Below are 17,610 nucleotides of genomic sequence, written 5' to 3'. Positions count from 1 at the left end.
TTTAAATCATAAATATTTAAATAATTTAAATAATCTAAAAAATTTAATAAATAAAAAATTAAAATAAATATTCAAAAAATTTAAATCATAAAAATTTAAATAATTTAAATATTCAAAAAATTTAAAAAATTTAAAATTTTAATATTTTAAATTTAAAAATAACTCTACACTTAAATCGTAATCAAACACATAAAATAAAACTCAATTAAGAAATTATTTTTAAAACTCATAACCAAATACATAACTCGAAACTCCATACTACTTTCACAACTCTACACTCAAATCGTAACAAAATATATAACAAAAAAAATTAAAATATATAAAAATATTTTTATAAAATAGAGTTTGAATTTATTTTTATAAAATATTTAAAAATATTCCAAAAATTAAAAGATTAAAAAAATCGTAACATATTTAAATATTTAAAATCTTAACAAAATAAAAATATTTAAATATTAAAAAAAATAAAATATTGATTTGAATTGAGTTTTGAAAAAAGTTTTGAATTATGTGTTTGGTTATGAATTTTGAAAAGTAATGATTATATTTTGAATTGAGTTTTGAGAAATGAGTATAGAATTATGATTTAAAAGCTCAAAATAAATACCACACTCAAATTAATGGGTGAAATTATAATTTTAGAGGCTTACTAAACAGAACCTCAGATTTTGGAGAAAACAAAAAAACAAAAAGTAAAATGACGTCATTTTCTTCAAAAACGACGTCGTTTTGAATAGCAGATGGCCGCAGGAAAGTGCGGCCGATATCCGGACTCGAGGTGGGGTGATATCTCTCCAGTCTCCACACTTCTCTTCTTCACTCTCTCTGTCTCTCTCTCCCCTCATGGACCGCCTCTCTCTCTTCTGTCTCTCCCTCCTCCTCATCATACCCTATCTCTGTTTTGCCGATGAGAAACTATCATCAGCCACCGTTGACTTCAATGACTCCGACGATCTCTTGATCCGCCAAGTCGTATCAGACGGTGGCGATGATCACCTCCTCAACGCCGACCACCACTTCTCTCTCTTCAAGCGCAAGTACGCCAAGTCTTACGCCACTCAAGAGGAGCACGATCACAGGTTCTCGGTCTTCAAGGCTAACCTACGCCGCTCCAAGACCCACCAGCTTCTCGATCCCTCCGCCGTGCACGGCGTCACCAAGTTCTCCGATCTCACTCCGGCGGAGTTCCGCCGCAATTATCTTGGCCTCAAGAAGCGCCGGCTCAAGCTCCCCGCCGACGCTCACAAGGCTCCGATCCTCCCCACGAACGATCTTCCAGCCGATTTCGACTGGCGCGATCACGGCGCCGTCACTGGCGTCAAAGATCAAGTATGTAATCTCTACTTATGTATATGTTTGTGTGTGTGTGACGGTGATTTTGGTTAATAGTGATGTTGAATTTGGGGGAATTGTAGGGTTCATGTGGATCGTGCTGGTCTTTTAGTGCAGCTGGTGCGTTGGAAGGAGCTCATTTTCTGTCTACTGGAGAGCTCGTGAGCCTCAGTGAACAACAGCTCGTGGATTGTGATCATGAGGTTTGTGTTCCTGTTCACCGATGACTTCAAATAGAAGTGCTTTTTTGATCGTCTATAATTTATTTGTTATTATTGTTGTTGTTGCTGCTGTTGTTGTACATATGGATGCAATGGTTTTGATTGATGACTTGGTCATTTGTGTTTTGGAATTTTTATATGATTATATGTATTAATCATTTAATCATCGTGGTAAGTGTTGGGTATTTATTGTGTTTGCTTCTCTCTTTTCATTTCTAAATTTCTTCACAAATCCATGAGCATCCCCAACCCAAGACTCTCAACTAAAGGATGAAATAATTTTTTTTTTTTTTATTCAAAAAGTGAATATAGAATATTTGATTATTCACCCAAACTCCAACCAAAAATCTTAAAATCTTCATTTTCTTCTCTAAAGATTTCCAGGATAATTTTTGTTCATTAATAAATATTTAAATTTGTAAAATATATTTAATATTAGACTCAATTTAAAGGTATATGATTTCATTTTTTTTTTTTTATTGAAATCAACTTTATAAAAATTAAATGTACATATTAGAAGTTGGTTTGTATTTTATAACATACAAAAATATATGTTTGTAGATAATGTTGAAAGGAAGGGTTTTGACGACAAAATTGTTATTTATACAAAAAATGAGTAGTGTTATGGAGATATTCCTCTATTTCTCATACTCCCTCTATATTTGGAGGATCAATCTATCCTCTTCCCAAATGGAGATGGTTTTAGAGGATGGGTTTAGACAAAAAAATCATTCATATATGAAGATATAGAGGGTGGGTTGGAGATGTTGAGGTTTCATGGAAGAATTTTTATTTTATTTGTTTTGCTTCTATTTTATATAGTCCATTTTCTCCTTATTTTGGTGTTCTTGAAGATGTTGTTGAATTGACTTTACCTAGTTTATGTGATTAGTTTTTCAGCTCTGTGTTGTGCCAATCATCGTGTGCATAAATCTTTATATTTTCAAAGAGGTGCAGGTTGTTGGAATTTTAAAAACAGATATGGGTTATTGAATGATTTTGTCATGTTCTATTCGAGTGAATCACAAATATAGAAGATATTGTTTATCAAATTCTTTTCCATAGATAAAAACATAACTTAAAATTGTTCTCAAATATCATTATTAATATGAAGTGGTTGCACTTGACAGTATTAACATGAACTAATTAGAGTATTAATGCTCAAAAACTGTGTTAGGAAAGAATTGAAAGCTGAGGATAGTGCTCCTCAAGTAATGCACCCTTCAGTGAAGGCTTTGCCAAATTCCACTATTGGTGGTATTAAGGTTCAATTATCATTAGTAAATCACAACAGCATCATGTTTATAGTCTAAGCTAGTATATTTCTAATTGTTGGACAGTGCTAATACATAGATTTTTTAATGTCTCTTGATGACATATTTTTTTAAGCCTTGGCTACCACCAAGTTTGTCTACATGATTGTGGATAATTGGAGTTATTTGGGTACCAATTGACCACATTGGTATGCCTAATCAAGAGCGTTATGTATTTTTGCAGTGTGATCCTGAAGAATATGGTGCCTGTGATTCAGGGTGCAATGGTGGGTTGATGACCACGGCCTTTGAGTACACACTCAAGGCTGGTGGACTTGAAAAAGAGGAAGATTATCCTTACACTGGAAGAGACCGTGGCTCCTGCAAATTTGACAAGAGCAAGATTGCTGCATCAGTTTCTAACTTCAGCGTCATTTCTGTTGATGAAGACCAAGTAGCTGCCAATCTGATTAAGAATGGCCCTCTTGCAGGTAGTTAGCTGTCTTTAAGAATCATATACAACCCATTATTTCTATTTTTTTGTTTTAGCTCCTTGATCTGAAATATACTAATTAGTCTCTTGTTGGGGTTGTAGTGGGAATCAATGCAGCTTATATGCAGACTTACATAGGGGGAGTTTCGTGCCCATACATATGTTCTAAGCATTTGGATCATGGGGTGCTTTTGGTGGGGTATGGATCGGCTGCCTTTGCTCCAATCCGGTTGAAGAAGAAGCCATACTGGATTGTAAAGAACTCGTGGGGTGCAAATTGGGGAGAGAACGGGTATTACTATATCTGCAGAGGTCCAAAGTCTCACAACGTATGCGGGGTGGATTCCATGGTTTCAACTGTTGCTGCTATCCATGCCACTACTCAGTAGAATTCCATGGTTTCAACTGTGGCTGCTATCCATATCACCACTCTGTAGAAAGATTATTGTTAGTTTTTGATAATCAGGTAAAAGATTATTATTATTATTAGTTGTATTGTGAAAATGTTCTGTTTCATTTTGTTACGTTGCTCCTGCTGTAAATATGCCAATTGCAATGTTTTGTATTATGAAAATAATTATTCAGACTGATATCTAGTAGTAGTTCTTAGGGTTCCTATATATGGACATGCCCGGATTATATATGTTAAATGCTAATGGTGTATTATATAAAGTTTATGTTGTGATTATTTGTCTACCTTTTGCTCCTAGTAGGTGTGATGGTCTGGCAAGTTCAACTTGTTTGTAAATCTCTTGCATGAACTATGAACATAGATGATAGCTTATTATGGTTTGTCAATTAATGGTCTTGTTGGTTTTAATACTCCCTCTGTCCCAAAATATTAGTCCCTTATTCCATTTTTCATTGTCCCAAAATATTAGTTCATCTTCAAAAATCAAGTACAAAAATAATATAAATTTCATATTTTGCCCTTCTTTTAAATTAATAAACAATATAAAAAGTACAATTATGACATTGATATTCTCAAAAAATGTACTATCAAAAGGATAATTTTGAAAAATCCACTTTTTTCAAATGCAATAATTGTACTACTAAAAAAAAGTTGAATTCCCCAAAATGGATCATTATTTTGAGACAGATGGAGTAGTTATATTAGTTATATTTGGCATTTTGAAGAAGACACAATATTCATAGACAACTTTTATCGATTTGTACAGGAAAACGAGTAACGTGTCTTCTCAAAGTGCCAAATATATATTGTTAATTAGGATAATGGATCAAGTTAGTGGAGCTTAACTTATGTTTGGTTCGTTAAAATTTTTGTTAGAGACTATTTGTATTAAAATAAATAAATAAATAAATAAATTTAACTTATGAACACATTTTAAATTTTAGTTGGAACTTGACTTAATAAATATATATAAACATGTGCACCATAAAAATGTATAAAAATCAAATGACAAAATTACACTAAAAGAAAAACAATAAGCTCCAAACTTATGATATAATTACATTTCTTTCTTAATAAGATTAAAATGATAAAACTAATGCATATAATGATAGATAGATACTAAAATAAATGAAGATAGATTTATATTTTAGTAAAAAATAGATGAATATGATTAACAAGTTATTTATGAAAAATGACTCAAGAGTTATGTGAATTAAAATTTTGAAAGAGACCGGTGTAATTACGTTAAAAATATGAGACTAAATGTATTTTCCTTGAATTTCATAAGTAGTAATTTACTCAAAATCAAACTATGCAATCTCACCTCATTCGGGATCAACTTAAACAAACTAACCCTAAATGCATTTTTTGAAGACTGTCAGTTATCAAACCACACTACCCTAAAAATTTAAGTCCCAATATATTTTTTTACGTAAAAAAATGTATTTTTTGATATCTTAGAATAATGCTGTCTTTAATTTTTTGTAGCACCCAATATATCAGCAATAGTATTGTTCCTTGCAATTAAACAAGTTACTCCTATTTATAGAATCAAATCATTAAATTACAACACTTCTTTTTACAGCAACAAACTGCATAATGTTATTCACAAAACAACACACACCAGAAATGCAACATACAATAACCACCCTACAACCTGATCACAGGTGATCACAGCTCGAGATTAAGGCCAACTGCCACGTCTTCTGACAATTGAACTCAAAAAAGACACCTGGCAACCGACTGGTAAAATCACCTTAATCCAGCAGAAATAACTAACATCTCATAGAACTAAAATGGAGAGGCAATTGGGTAAAAAACCCATTTTCTCACACATCCCCAACAATTGCTCATTGTATTTTCCTAAAATATTGCCCATGTGAAAGAATTGAATTTGATCAATCTAAAAAACAATTATAATAATAATCGTAATCAAGCTTTAAGATTATATCATTCCTCGTCCTCACGGAGTATTAAGGCAAACGAGAATGGACAGAACTTGTAGCCGGTCCCTTCGTAGAACTTGTTCTGAAACTCTACCCAGTGAAGCCGCAAGGCATGTAGGAAAGCACTTAGGGTTTCCATTACCAGAAGCACACCGACGGTTGCACAAATAAATACGATAATGCCAATAATAAGGATAATGACATTGTTAAACCTGGAGTAAGACATTTTGTTAAAATTGCAAGACATTTCTACTATTGACTAAACATCCAAGAATATTTGTAACTTACCCCCATGCAAGAAGCAGGACCTTCTCATAAAAAACGCTTGACAACTCTGAATGGGCAAGACTGAAATTGAATAAAAGCCAAAACAACATTAAGCAATGAGAAGTATCATGTGCTCAAGTAACAGAGGAAAAATGAAGAAATGCAGCCAGGAGCGTATGTAAGTCAGATCATGGCCATTTATTCACAAATGATTTCTGCAACTTCTGTTGCAAATAATAGATCAAAAATCTTAAAACATGTCAAGAAATATAATCTAGACTGGACGGTTCACCAAGGTCCGATGAAAGGAAATTTAATGCTTTGGGTTGAATTGCATCATACCAGTGAAGGTAGCTTCTTGTCTAGCAGAAGTATATAAACAATTAAATATATAGAAGGAATAAGTTCCTTTCATTCTTCTCGTGCTGAAAGAAAGGTTCCTTACCATCTAGAATGCACAATATGTACACTACAATGCCCAAAATCAATACAATCCAACCAAAGCCTAACACGGCCAAACTCACTGAGGCTAAGAGAATTAGTTTTACTGTTTAGCTAATTAGCCATAGGCTCCAACTATGAAGCATGGTACTTTGCATGGTATTATGTACTGGGAACACAAAACAAGTAGCCAATTTTTTCTTAATTTGTGTCGTAACTTAGAGGTACTTAGTATATATCAAAACCAGAATAGTATTTTCTTCTGTACCGTAGTGAAGTTAGTTTCATTGGTTTTTTTTTTTTCTAATGTGTAGCATGATACTGAAATTAAGCTTTAGTTTATAAATTATTTAATATAATGACATTTAATTATAGTTTATAGCTTACTTTTGGTACTAAATGTGAATTGTAAGTTGTATATTAACCAACTAAACCATTTATATAAGTTTTGCACTACTCTGAATTAAAAATAAATATTTTTTTACTAACGTATCCAGCCGTATCCCTATAATTTTTTAGATTTTACCATATCGACGTATTCATATCCATACACGTACCCGTACCTATACCGTACGCGTGCTTCATAAGGCTCCAGTATTAGGTTGACCGAATCCAATGCAATAATCAATATTTTAACATCTTTGAGTATTTGTGTAACTTATTTCAAAATTGTAGGACAATCTAAATATTAATTAGTGTGTTTGGTTTGAATTTTTTGGATTAAGTTTTTTAAAAATTGAGTTTTTTGATTTTCGTATTCTTTTGTTTTTAGTGAATATTTTTTAAATTTTAAACATTTTTCTTTACTTTTTTAGATGCACTTTAGTTAGATGTATCTAAAAAACAAAAAATTTACCAAAAAATATTTTAGAAAATTAATAAATATATAAAAATACAAAAAATATACTAAATTTTTGTTTTTTTTTTTTTTATATTTTTGGTATTTAATGAATTTTTAAAAGATTTTTTTTACAATTTTTTTACTTTTTAAGTGTATTTATGTTAGGTGTGTCTAAAAAATAAAAAAAATTGCTTAAAATATTAAAAAAATTCAGTAAAAACAAAAAAATACGAAAATTAAGAAAGTAGAATTTTCTAAAAAATATTTTTTAAAAAATAAAAACAAGCAAGCTGAATGTTATTTTTAAAAACCTAAGGTAAATGGCTTGCAAGCAAAAATCCAAGCCAAATCTCTGCAACCTCTTAGCCATGTTGTACAAATGCTTCTCCATGAGTGCAATACTTAGGCGGTGTTTGGCATCGGGGTTGGCAGGCTATTTTAGCCTCAAATTTAAAATAAATAAATAAAATAAAAAAAATGTAGCCTTTACTGTAGCTGAGGGAGAGTTCAGGCCAGCTGGATGCCATTAACCGGGTAAAAAGACCTTTTTACCCTTCATTGCTCATATCCACAAACCCAAAAGACAACTGATAGCATTTCAACTTAATTAATTTATTACAAACAACTTTTTGAACTCAACTGCACACATGACAGATGGTGGTAGTGAAGGCAAACCACGTGGAAATCTACCTTTTTTTTAATAAATTTCTGTAAGGACAGTTTGGTCAATTTACATTCCACCATTATTTCAAACACATTTTTCAATACAACTCAAATAAAAATTCATCCCATCTTTTCAAATATAAAAATTAAAATAACCTACTAAAATAGCCAAAAAATCAAAAAACTTAAAAAATAACCATTTCCCAAACACTCACTTACTCAGACAGATGTAGTTCAAAACTCCACATATTTTGCTACAAATATAAATTTGGGTTATGCACACAGATGTAGTTCATACACAAATTCTATTTGCAATAACAAGTGTCCGTAAAAACCGCATACCTCTGCTAGCACATATATGAAGTGAATAATGAGGTGCAATAAAAATCAATGTTAATTGCTATGACAAATGTGATTGTATTCTAATTTCTACCATATTGCTAAAAAAGTTGTATACATAAAATACTAATTTCAAAATTTGTCAACCTTGGTGGTGTATGAAGCACGGACACCTCTCTGGAGGTCACATACAGGTGCTTGACACGTGTAGCACACAAACACGGACACGTGCCGGACATGCCGGGACACTCGGAACACGCTAAGGACCATTTTTTTCACAAAAAAAAAAAAAATAAATAAATTATTTTTTTAAAACTAAAATATCATGCCTAAGGTTGATAAATTTGATAAAATTAAATATTTAATATAAAACAAATAGTAAATATTTAAAATATGATATATAATAAATATATAAAATTATATGTTTTACACATGTCTCCAACGTGTCGTGTCCCGTATTTTTCGAAAATATGTGTGTCCGTATCGTGTCATGTGTCCGTATCTGTGCTCATGCTTCTTAGCTGCGGTCTTTCTCTATGCTCAGCTATAAATTTGATTAATGTGAAGCGCACACATAAACTAGCATGCACCTTTCAGCTTTAGGATACACCGTATAAAGTAGTTGTAAGTTCCCAACAGCTTACCTGAGGGCCCATAGACGTAGGTATGAAGCCGTGTTCGAGACAGCTCCAAGTACAAACTCTATGGTATGTATAAGTTGATGTACAAAAACTTCACTGAACTCAAATTCCTCATGGCCATGGGAATCATGATGCGACTCCAATTCAAAAGTGTCGTCAGCGCTGTTGAGGGGTGCGTAAGATTGCCCTCGGTGCCTCTGAGAATTCACATCATGGTTGTAACTTGTAAGAGACGGAGAGCAAATAAAATTCTGGAAAATAATTGAGCTTTCAACCAAAAGCATAAAATTTTGGACATACTTCCTCGTGTTGTTTCTTTAAAAGAAATGGCTTTGGAAACAGCATCCATGGTACAGCAACAAGTGCCAGTAATAGTAAGATAATCTGGCATTATGAAACAGATGAGATGTTTTGGATTAATGACAATGTCTGTCTAGTAACACATCAAAATATTTCATCTGAAAGTATAAGAAGAATTAACAAGACCTGAAGAAATTTCTGGCCAAAAAATAGCTGATTCTCACCCAAATCATCAGTAGGACTCAAGAACATGTATATCATTACATGGTACAGATCAGCTTTAGAACCGATGCACCATTTCACAATAATCAGGAGTGAAAGATAACCAAACAAACTGTTTAAAAATATCATCTGGGGAACAAATTGGTACCTGAAGCAATGCATGATTAATGCTGATTAGAAACTGATTCACTTGATAGTCAACTACAAACATTACGACATTATTTGAGGATATAAAAATTCACATTCTTGCATTTTTCATTCTCTTTTTGCCTTGTATAAAAAGAATCAATCACTTGGGGAACTGAGAATGTAAATGCATTTGAAAACTTTTTTTTTTAAACATAGGCATGTATGCAAGGATCCAATTAAATAGTTTAGCTTACCAGATATTTAGGTCATTTCTGAAGAATTTTGCATTAAAATAGCTTAAAATGATTCCAAGATTCATCTGAGCAACTCCTATAAGGACTGACATCTTCATCTTCAGTGAGTTTAGGAATGGTAATTCACTACGGGTACCATGCCACGTAGGATCCACACCAAACGGATAAGTAGCACGCACCTTAACTAAGCCCACTGTAGAAGCATCCCTGCAAGAGAAGGATGAGTTGAAATTTGCATCCAATTGTGAGATAGTAAATGAATTTAGAGTACTCTTTCCATACCTGCACGAAGGATCACGGCATTCATACGCTGAGGGCCCAAATAGTTCAAATGGCATAGAAAAAAATTCATTATATATGAGTCCTGTATATATTGAGAATATTGCCATCATCATTATAACGTATCGTCCACCAAATGTCATCTCCATGATGTCCCCAAGTTTCTGTTGTCAACAAAATCAAGAAAATTGAACTATTACACCATAAACCTGGCAAACGTAACAGACAAAACAAGAAAAATAATCAAGAAGTCAAAATAATTGTTCTTTCCAGGAGTTCTGCTGCAAGGGGATACTTTTCGGCAGTATCATAAGGTATTATGTTTTTTCCCCAAGACTCAAATCAAGCTGTATTTCAGTCAATGGAGGTAAATTGTAAACATGTCCAATGCAAATCCAAAGATGATCACACAACACAAAGGGTATCCACTCAAAAAGATAATAATGAGAGGTAAAACCTTCAGAAATGACATCAAACATGCGAAGTTATCCTAATACAACACATACATGTATAGTAGGAGAAAGGCCTCCTGGCACATGAATTAAAAAACCAATAGAATATAACCACAAACTGAACTTTAAGATCTCTATACCCAAAATTCTATAGTAATCCCTTTCATACTTCCAAGCGTCAGAATGCAAAGGGTATGCCACTCAATATGTTTCCTAGTGTGGTTTTACAATAAGGTAATGGTAGAACAAAGAAATATTTTTTTCCTTGTAGGTTCACGGTTACATTTTAGACAAACTTTAGACTCTGATATTTACTTCCAGAAGCACAAACAATGATCATATTTAGGGCATGCAAGAAATACAAACATACATTCCACCTATGAAGCATGGGTATGAATACGAGTATTGGTACTGGTACTGGTATTGGTACGATACGAGTATATCGACACGGTAAAATCTACAAAAGTAAGGCACAGATACGGCTGGGTACATTTGTAAAAAAAATATTTATTTTTAATTTGGTGTAATGTAAAAAATAGTTAAATGGTTTAATTTGTTAAAATCTAACCTACAATTCACATTAATGCCAAAAAGTAAAGGTATAAACTAAAATTAAATGTCATCATATTAGATAACTTACAAGCCATAGTTTAATTCTAAAATTATGCTACGCACAAATTTTTTTTTTTTTTTTTTTAAAAAAAAAAAGAAAAAAAAAGTCCAATGAAATTAATTTTACCTTCATATTAGAAGAAAATACTGTTTCAATTGAGATACGGTACAACTTGAGTATATACTAGGTATGTCTGGATATGAACGAGAAATTTGGATACATTAATCGTGTATCTCAGTACATATGCAGAAGTACCATATGAAATACCAGTAATTGGTACGGATACGACATGTTTGTTGAAGTACCCATGCTTCATAGCATTCCACACCATAAAAGGTTTAATATTTTTGCTTGAGTGAGTGTTGTGGCAACTATTGCTTTGGTTAAACAAAACATATCCAATGTAATAGCCTAAAACAAAATCCATGGGTCTCACACCATGCAAGAAATTTTTTTGTCCAATGGAAAGTATCCCATTTAGAATCTTAAGGGTTGTTTTGGGAATTAGCTATTTTAGTTGGCTTTTTGATTTTTACGAAAAGATGTGCAAAAAAAAAAAAAAAAAAAGAAAGAGAAGAATTGACTTTTGGGGAGTGACTTTTTGACTTTTTAGCTATTTTAGGTGGTTTCCAAACTTGGCCTCAATATTTGTTCATTGAATGAAAGAAAAGCAGGGGTAAATGCTAAAATTGAAGTTTGGAGAGAAATTTCTCTAGCATTAAGAGGTTTAGGATAGTAGAACTATGAATAAATATATGAAACAACTTTAGGAAAATTAGTAATAGAAATGAAAGGATAGTTATTGAAGGCAAAGACGTACCAAAGAGCGAACAATTTCAACACATAAGCTTTGATCATACATATGGAGGGAGAGGTTGATGTTATTGCCACTTATAGAATTAAGGTCAGATGGACTAAATGGAAAAATGTGTTTGGTGTCTTGTGTGATTGACGCATAACCTTAAGATTAAAAGATAAAGTTTACAACACAACAATAAAACCAATCATGTTTTATGGTGTTAGAATTTCCCATCTTTACCTTCACCTACTCCACTACACACTCCACTTCACCTACCTCCACTTCACCACACACTCCACTTCACCTAACCCACTATCACCTCCACTACACCTACTACCACATTTTCTTCTATATATAGATTGTATAGGAATTGTAATTTATCAATCTTGTAACACAATTAATACATCAATCAATCAATAATACATCTATTTCTTACATGGTATCAGAGCAAGGTTAAAGATCTTGGTGTTCTTCGCCTTCCGGCGGGCGGCAACCTTGCCTTGACCGCCCGCCGGATCTCAACCAATTCAAACCTCCCTCTTGAGTCTTGGCCGAAAGGCGTTTGAGAAACTCGTAGGTAGTGATCATGGTGGTTGCTGACATTGACATGGAAGCCCAGCGAGGTCCAAGTCCTCTGTAACAAGCCATCCATCCACCTTCTCTTACCAAATTCCGAACAGTTTGTCGCATTGTTGGTACCCCTTTACGCCCATTATTATTCTCATCTCCATCCAAAACCTGTAACCTTGTCTTGATTGTATCAAGTGGCATCGTAATCAAAGCCGAAACCCCACCTGCCATGGCTGCACTCACCCCCTGAACTGCCATTACAGTCTTCGAATCTGGTCTAAAACTGTTCCCACCATTCTCATTCCTGCACGAGTCATCGTGTTGCAGTTTTCGCCGTCGTCGACGAGCGTGTCAGCGCAGATCCATCCTCTGGTGGTCTTCAACAGCTGTGACTGCTACGTCCGGCGACCCGACCAGGCCGAGCGAATCATCGGCACTCTTCTCGGCTCCGTCTTGCCTGATGGCACCGTTGATATTCGCAACTCTTACGCCGTTCCTCACAGTCATCAGTCACAAGAAGCAAACCGGACCATGCGACGGCGTCGGAATCCTCGGCATCGCCTGGTCCTTCGGCGGCATGATCTTCGTCTCGCGACTCTCATGTCCCTGTTTTGGCACCTCTGCCAATTGGGTTTGCAGTGTTTATGGTTCACTTGGCTACTATTCCTATTACTGGGACTGGGATCAACCCTGCTAGGAGCTTTGGTGCTGCTGTTATCTAAAAAAAAAAATAAATAAATAAATAAAATAAAATAAAATAAAATAAAATAAAAAAAAAAAAAAAAAAAAAAAACACAAAAACAAAACAAAACCAACACAAATCGGAACAGTGAGATTTTTCTTCTCTACTCTGCCGCCGGTCTCTTCTTCTTGCCTCCGTCCTGAGCGGCCCTTGACGGTGCTGCCTCCGTGTTTTCCACGCCGCCGAGCACGTTCACTCCCCCATACTCCTCCACTGCAGCATATGGCGGACCTCCAAATCGGAACATAACGGTGGCCTTCCGCTTCAGCTTCTTATTTTCCGCCTTTAGCACACTTATCTCTGCTCGCGCATCCTTATACATGCGTTGGAGCAGAGCCAGCTGGGAGTTTAACTGCTGCACCTCATTTGCCCTACTCTGCAGCCGGTTCGACAAGTTTGTAACCGCCGTCATGGTTTCCACGCATGACTTCAGAGTATACTGATTAGCCTCAATATCAGTTTGCACCGCCATTTTTTGCTCCACCGACCGCATCGGAAAGTTCAATGGAGCAAAACCAGAGGTGTTTGGTTGAGGTTCACTGGCCACCGCACCAGTTATTTCTCCTGTGGGCTCGTTCAGTTCTGGAAAGAGAGTGAGCAGGTTCTGGGTAGCTGGACGGGAAGAAGAGGCCATGTTTTGGGTTGCTAAGTGTTTCCGAGTAGGGTTTACAGAGTATTTCAGACTGCCAAAATTCAGAGGTTTCAAACTGGTTTGCACAGCCTCTGCCTTCGTCTTGGTTATATAGCCAAGGCAGCCACGCGCATCGCGCGCCTCTTGACGCCCGACAAACTGGCACGCCTTTTCATGGCACATCTTTTGATAAAGTGGACACGCCTTTTTGAAAAATTGGGTGCACCTTTTGAGGATGCGATTTTTTTAAGGGGTCCGACAAGACTCTATAAACTGTCCCGACATTTGATACCGGTTAGCTTTTTTAAGGGTCCGACAAGACTCTGTAAACTGTCCCGACATAGATTCCGGTTAGTTTCTACAAGGGTCCGACAAGACTCTGTAAACTGTCCCGACATTGATTCCGGTTAGTTTCTACAAGGGTCCAGCAAGACTCCGTAAACTGTCACAACATTGTCTTCTACAACGGTCCGACATGACCCCATAAACTGTCTTCTACAACGGTCCGACATGACCCCATAAACTGTCTTCTATAAACGGTCCGACATGACCCCATAAACTGTCTTCTACAACGGTCCGACATGACCCCATAAACTGTCTTCTACATCGGTCTGACACCACCATACAGTGTCCTCTACAACGTTATGACACCCCCTACAGTGTCTTCACCAACGGTCTGACACGACCATACAGTGTCTCCTATCCTTTTTTATTTTTATGTATTTTCTTGTTTTGTTACTCTCTCCAAACTCAAGTTGGTTAGTTTCTCTCCTCCTTGAGTTTGCGGGGGGCTGTTAGAATTTCCCATCTTTACCTTCACCTACTCCACTACACACTCCACTTCACCTACCTCCACTTCACCACACACTCCACTTCACCTAACCCACTATCACCTCCACTACACCTACTACCACATTTTCTTCTATATATAGATTGTATAGGAATTGTAATTTATCAATCTTGTAACACAATTAATACATCAATCAATCAATAATACATCTATTTCTTACATATGGTTACAAAATAATGGAAGATCAAGGAAAATGAATATAGTCGTGATGAGTATGTTGAAGTAGATGTGTAGATGTGTAGAAAATAGATAGATAGGGTTAGGAATGAACATACTCATGAGATTGGTAATGACAATGAACAATGACTTGTGTCGCATTCTTTTCTTACTACATAAAACGATGGCAGCTATGTAACATGATTATTGACTCTAGAAGTTGTACCAATGTCATTTAAGGAGATGTTTTTCGTGAACTTGGGTTGATTACCAAGCCTCACCCTAATCGATATAAAGTAGCATGGTTGAACCTATGTTACATGAACTCGGGTGTGAGTGTCGGGTGCGGGTGAGTATCTAGAGGTTGGATCCATCAAATCTTAAATTTAAGGGTACGAGGACTCAATGAAAAAGGGTTATATTTTTATATTTTGTTATTTATTATATGAGATAAAATTGTGCTATATGTAACAAATAGTGTCAAAAGGCATTTTACTCATTTTATAACAGTTATACAATAATATATATTCATCTAATGACAGTGTTAAATACAAAAATATAAGAAGTGTCTAATGAAAAGTATTAGACACATCCAACACCCTCATCAAAGTGTCAGGTGTCTGAAGCAGGCATCTGATTTCTTTCAAATAGTCCATGTAACATAGTGTAGGGGTGACCATTGGTTCAATGGTTAAGACTTGACCTAATAACCTTGAGGTTATGGGTTCAAGTCTTGGGGCCACCACTTTGTGCATTATGCCAAAGGTTAGGTGTGTACTCAATCTTTGCTCTCCCAAAAACACATTAATGTGTACGAATTGGGTGTTATTTTTTTATATTTTTTTAGTTCATGTGACAAAGCGTTGAACAACACTAAACTTAAAGTTTATGAGACGTGTTTGGTGACATATTTCATTTGTAGTTTAGTTGATACTATGGAGTGTGATATGTTGCCAGTGAAGGTTTGTCATATCTAGTTGGGATGACCATGGCTTTAAATAGGAAGGTATAAAATTGTGGCTATAATAACACTCTTTCAAGCATGGCTACATGAGGATGCAATATGTGTCAGCTAAACATGTAAAACTTACAGCCATTAATCAACAAACTAAGCAGTTATTACCTGACTGGAAAGTTTCTTTTCCCTGAATATGAAATATAGGGTTGCAAGAAACAAGCAAATACCATGGCCCCAATCTCCAAACATGACAGCAAATAGGAAAGGAAATGTAATAATTGTGTAGACACCAGGATTTGCTTCTTGATAATTAGCCACCCTGCAAGTATATTAGATGCATCCGTAAGATAATTACATTTTGCAAATGACAAGAAAACTAGTGAGTTAATTTACAAATGCAAACTATCTTAGTGCAGTGGGGAACTACTTCACAACAATTGGCATTCCCTCAAATATTGCTATACACAAAGCCAGAGATGAAAATGCTATACGGTTTAACAAGCAAAACATGTATAATGGTAAGTTCAGCTAGAATAAAGATTTTTTTGGTCAACTCCAACCAAATTCTCTCTCTCTGTCTCTCTCTCTCATACATGCATGCATGGGCATGTAGTGAGAATATTATGGAATTATAGAAATATGTCAATTAGGTTGATTGTGAATATTTGATTAATATTTGATTGATTATAGATTGATTGTATAGGGTTATTTCCTCTTATAGATTAGGGTTTAGCATTGCTATAAATATTGGTTGTAATATTTGTATTATGTACAATTGAATATACAAAAAAGCTTTCAGGAATCTTGCATGGTATCAGAGCTTGGTACGAAACCCTAACAGCCATCACACTTTGGTCGTTACTTTTGATTTTTGGTTCTCTCAATCAAGCTCTCTGTTTGCGATCGCTCGTTGGGTGGTCACTGACTGATTTCTGATGTTGTCCTTTGTCTCTCTATCAAACTCCTTGGTTGCGATTGTTGGGTGGTTGCCACGTCATCATCATCCGTGACATCTAGTTGGGTCATCAAGTCACAAGTTGAATCTGTGGTTCTCTGGTCTCTGCGTTTGACTTCTGGTTCATCTCTCTTAGCGCAGTGAACGTGGAGTTCGTCTCTTAGCTTTGATCTCCCTCAGTCTCTCTTTGGTTTCGTCTCTCAACTTCGATCTCCTTCAGTCTCTCTCTGGTTCTTGATCTGTTCGGTGGTTCTTAGCACTATTCTCAGAATCTGCTTGGGTCTTATACTTAATACCTTATTTTCAAGTTTATTACATTACAACCCTCAGGTTTCTCGTTAGTACCCTTTGCCCCTTGGTTGCCCATTTTGGGTTTATTACACTTCAACCTCTTAAACTTCTGGTTATTACGATGTTTCTAGCTTTTGATGAGTGTGCCTTCTACCATTAGAGTGTGCCTTCTGCCATTAGAGGGGTCATTGGAAGTATCATTGTCCCAAGAAGGGACGTTTGTCGACTTTGCCTGTGTCGGCCTCGTCTTCTCAGCAATTTCCGATCAAGTTATGTGCTTCTCCTCTGAGTACCGTTCGGCCTCTCGCCGGTTCTACTGCATTTGCTCCGACTCCTGATCCTGACTTAGCTTCCTTGACTGCTCATATTAGTCAGCTTCAGCATACATTGTTTAACTCCCAGCCATCCTGTCTGCCTCCATTGTTTCCTCTCTTCATTCAGGTTTGCTTGGATCTTCTTCAGGTATTTCTTCGTCTATTTAACCTTTTGACTCTGGTGTCTCTCATCATATGACTCCCCATCTCTCCTTACTTCAAAATCGTACTCCTCCTCCCTTTCCT

General features: G+C 35.4%; 2 protein-coding genes across 3 annotated transcripts in view; one reads left to right on the top strand and one right to left on the bottom strand.

The window, feature by feature from the left end:
- The first annotated feature begins 720 nt into the window (after positions 1 to 720).
- On the top strand, positions 721 to 3,995 carry LOC114302861 (cysteine protease RD19A). The gene is made up of 4 exons (XM_028247940.2): positions 721 to 1,329; positions 1,416 to 1,535; positions 3,051 to 3,297; positions 3,402 to 3,995. Exons 1-4 carry the CDS (start codon positions 844 to 846, stop codon positions 3,686 to 3,688), a joined length of 1,140 nt encoding a protein of 379 aa, XP_028103741.2. The 5' UTR covers positions 721 to 843; the 3' UTR covers positions 3,689 to 3,995.
- Positions 3,996 to 5,235: 1,240 nt separating this feature from the next.
- Positions 5,236 to 17,610, bottom strand: part of LOC114302860 (V-type proton ATPase subunit a3) — a 44,932-nt gene continuing 32,557 nt past the window's right edge. For both annotated transcript variants that reach the window (XM_028247937.2, XM_082873613.1), the window contains 8 exons: positions 15,970 to 16,123; positions 10,037 to 10,197; positions 9,755 to 9,961; positions 9,336 to 9,519; positions 9,150 to 9,233; positions 8,853 to 9,046; positions 5,946 to 6,005; positions 5,236 to 5,869 (listed from right to left, as the gene is read on the bottom strand). In XM_028247937.2, coding sequence (XP_028103738.2) covers positions 5,662 to 5,869; positions 5,946 to 6,005; positions 8,853 to 9,046; positions 9,150 to 9,233; positions 9,336 to 9,519; positions 9,755 to 9,961; positions 10,037 to 10,197; positions 15,970 to 16,123 — 1,252 coding nt within the window. In that variant the 3' untranslated portion in view covers positions 5,236 to 5,661. The remainder of the gene's footprint in view (positions 5,870 to 5,945; positions 6,006 to 8,852; positions 9,047 to 9,149; positions 9,234 to 9,335; positions 9,520 to 9,754; positions 9,962 to 10,036; positions 10,198 to 15,969; positions 16,124 to 17,610) is intronic.

Source organism: Camellia sinensis, chromosome 6 (genome assembly GCF_055761805.1).
Source record: "Camellia sinensis isolate YWXY chromosome 6, ASM5576180v1, whole genome shotgun sequence".
Lineage (NCBI taxonomy): Eukaryota > Viridiplantae > Streptophyta > Magnoliopsida > Ericales > Theaceae > Camellia > Camellia sinensis.
The sequence above is the reverse complement of the archived record's forward strand: the minus strand, read 5'-3'. Positions and strand labels throughout refer to the sequence as shown.

Bases quoted from the DNA above. Each gene is read 5' to 3' on its own strand.
- LOC114302861 (XM_028247940.2), top strand. From the start codon at position 844: ATGGACCGCCTCTCTCTCTTCTGTCTCTCCCTCCTCCTCATCATACCC. The intron at 1,330-1,415 runs GTATGTAATCTC...GGGGAATTGTAG, and splicing joins TCACTGGCGTCAAAGATCAA to GGTTCATGTGGATCGTGCTG. The intron at 3,298-3,401 runs GTAGTTAGCTGT...TTGGGGTTGTAG, and splicing joins TAAGAATGGCCCTCTTGCAG to TGGGAATCAATGCAGCTTAT.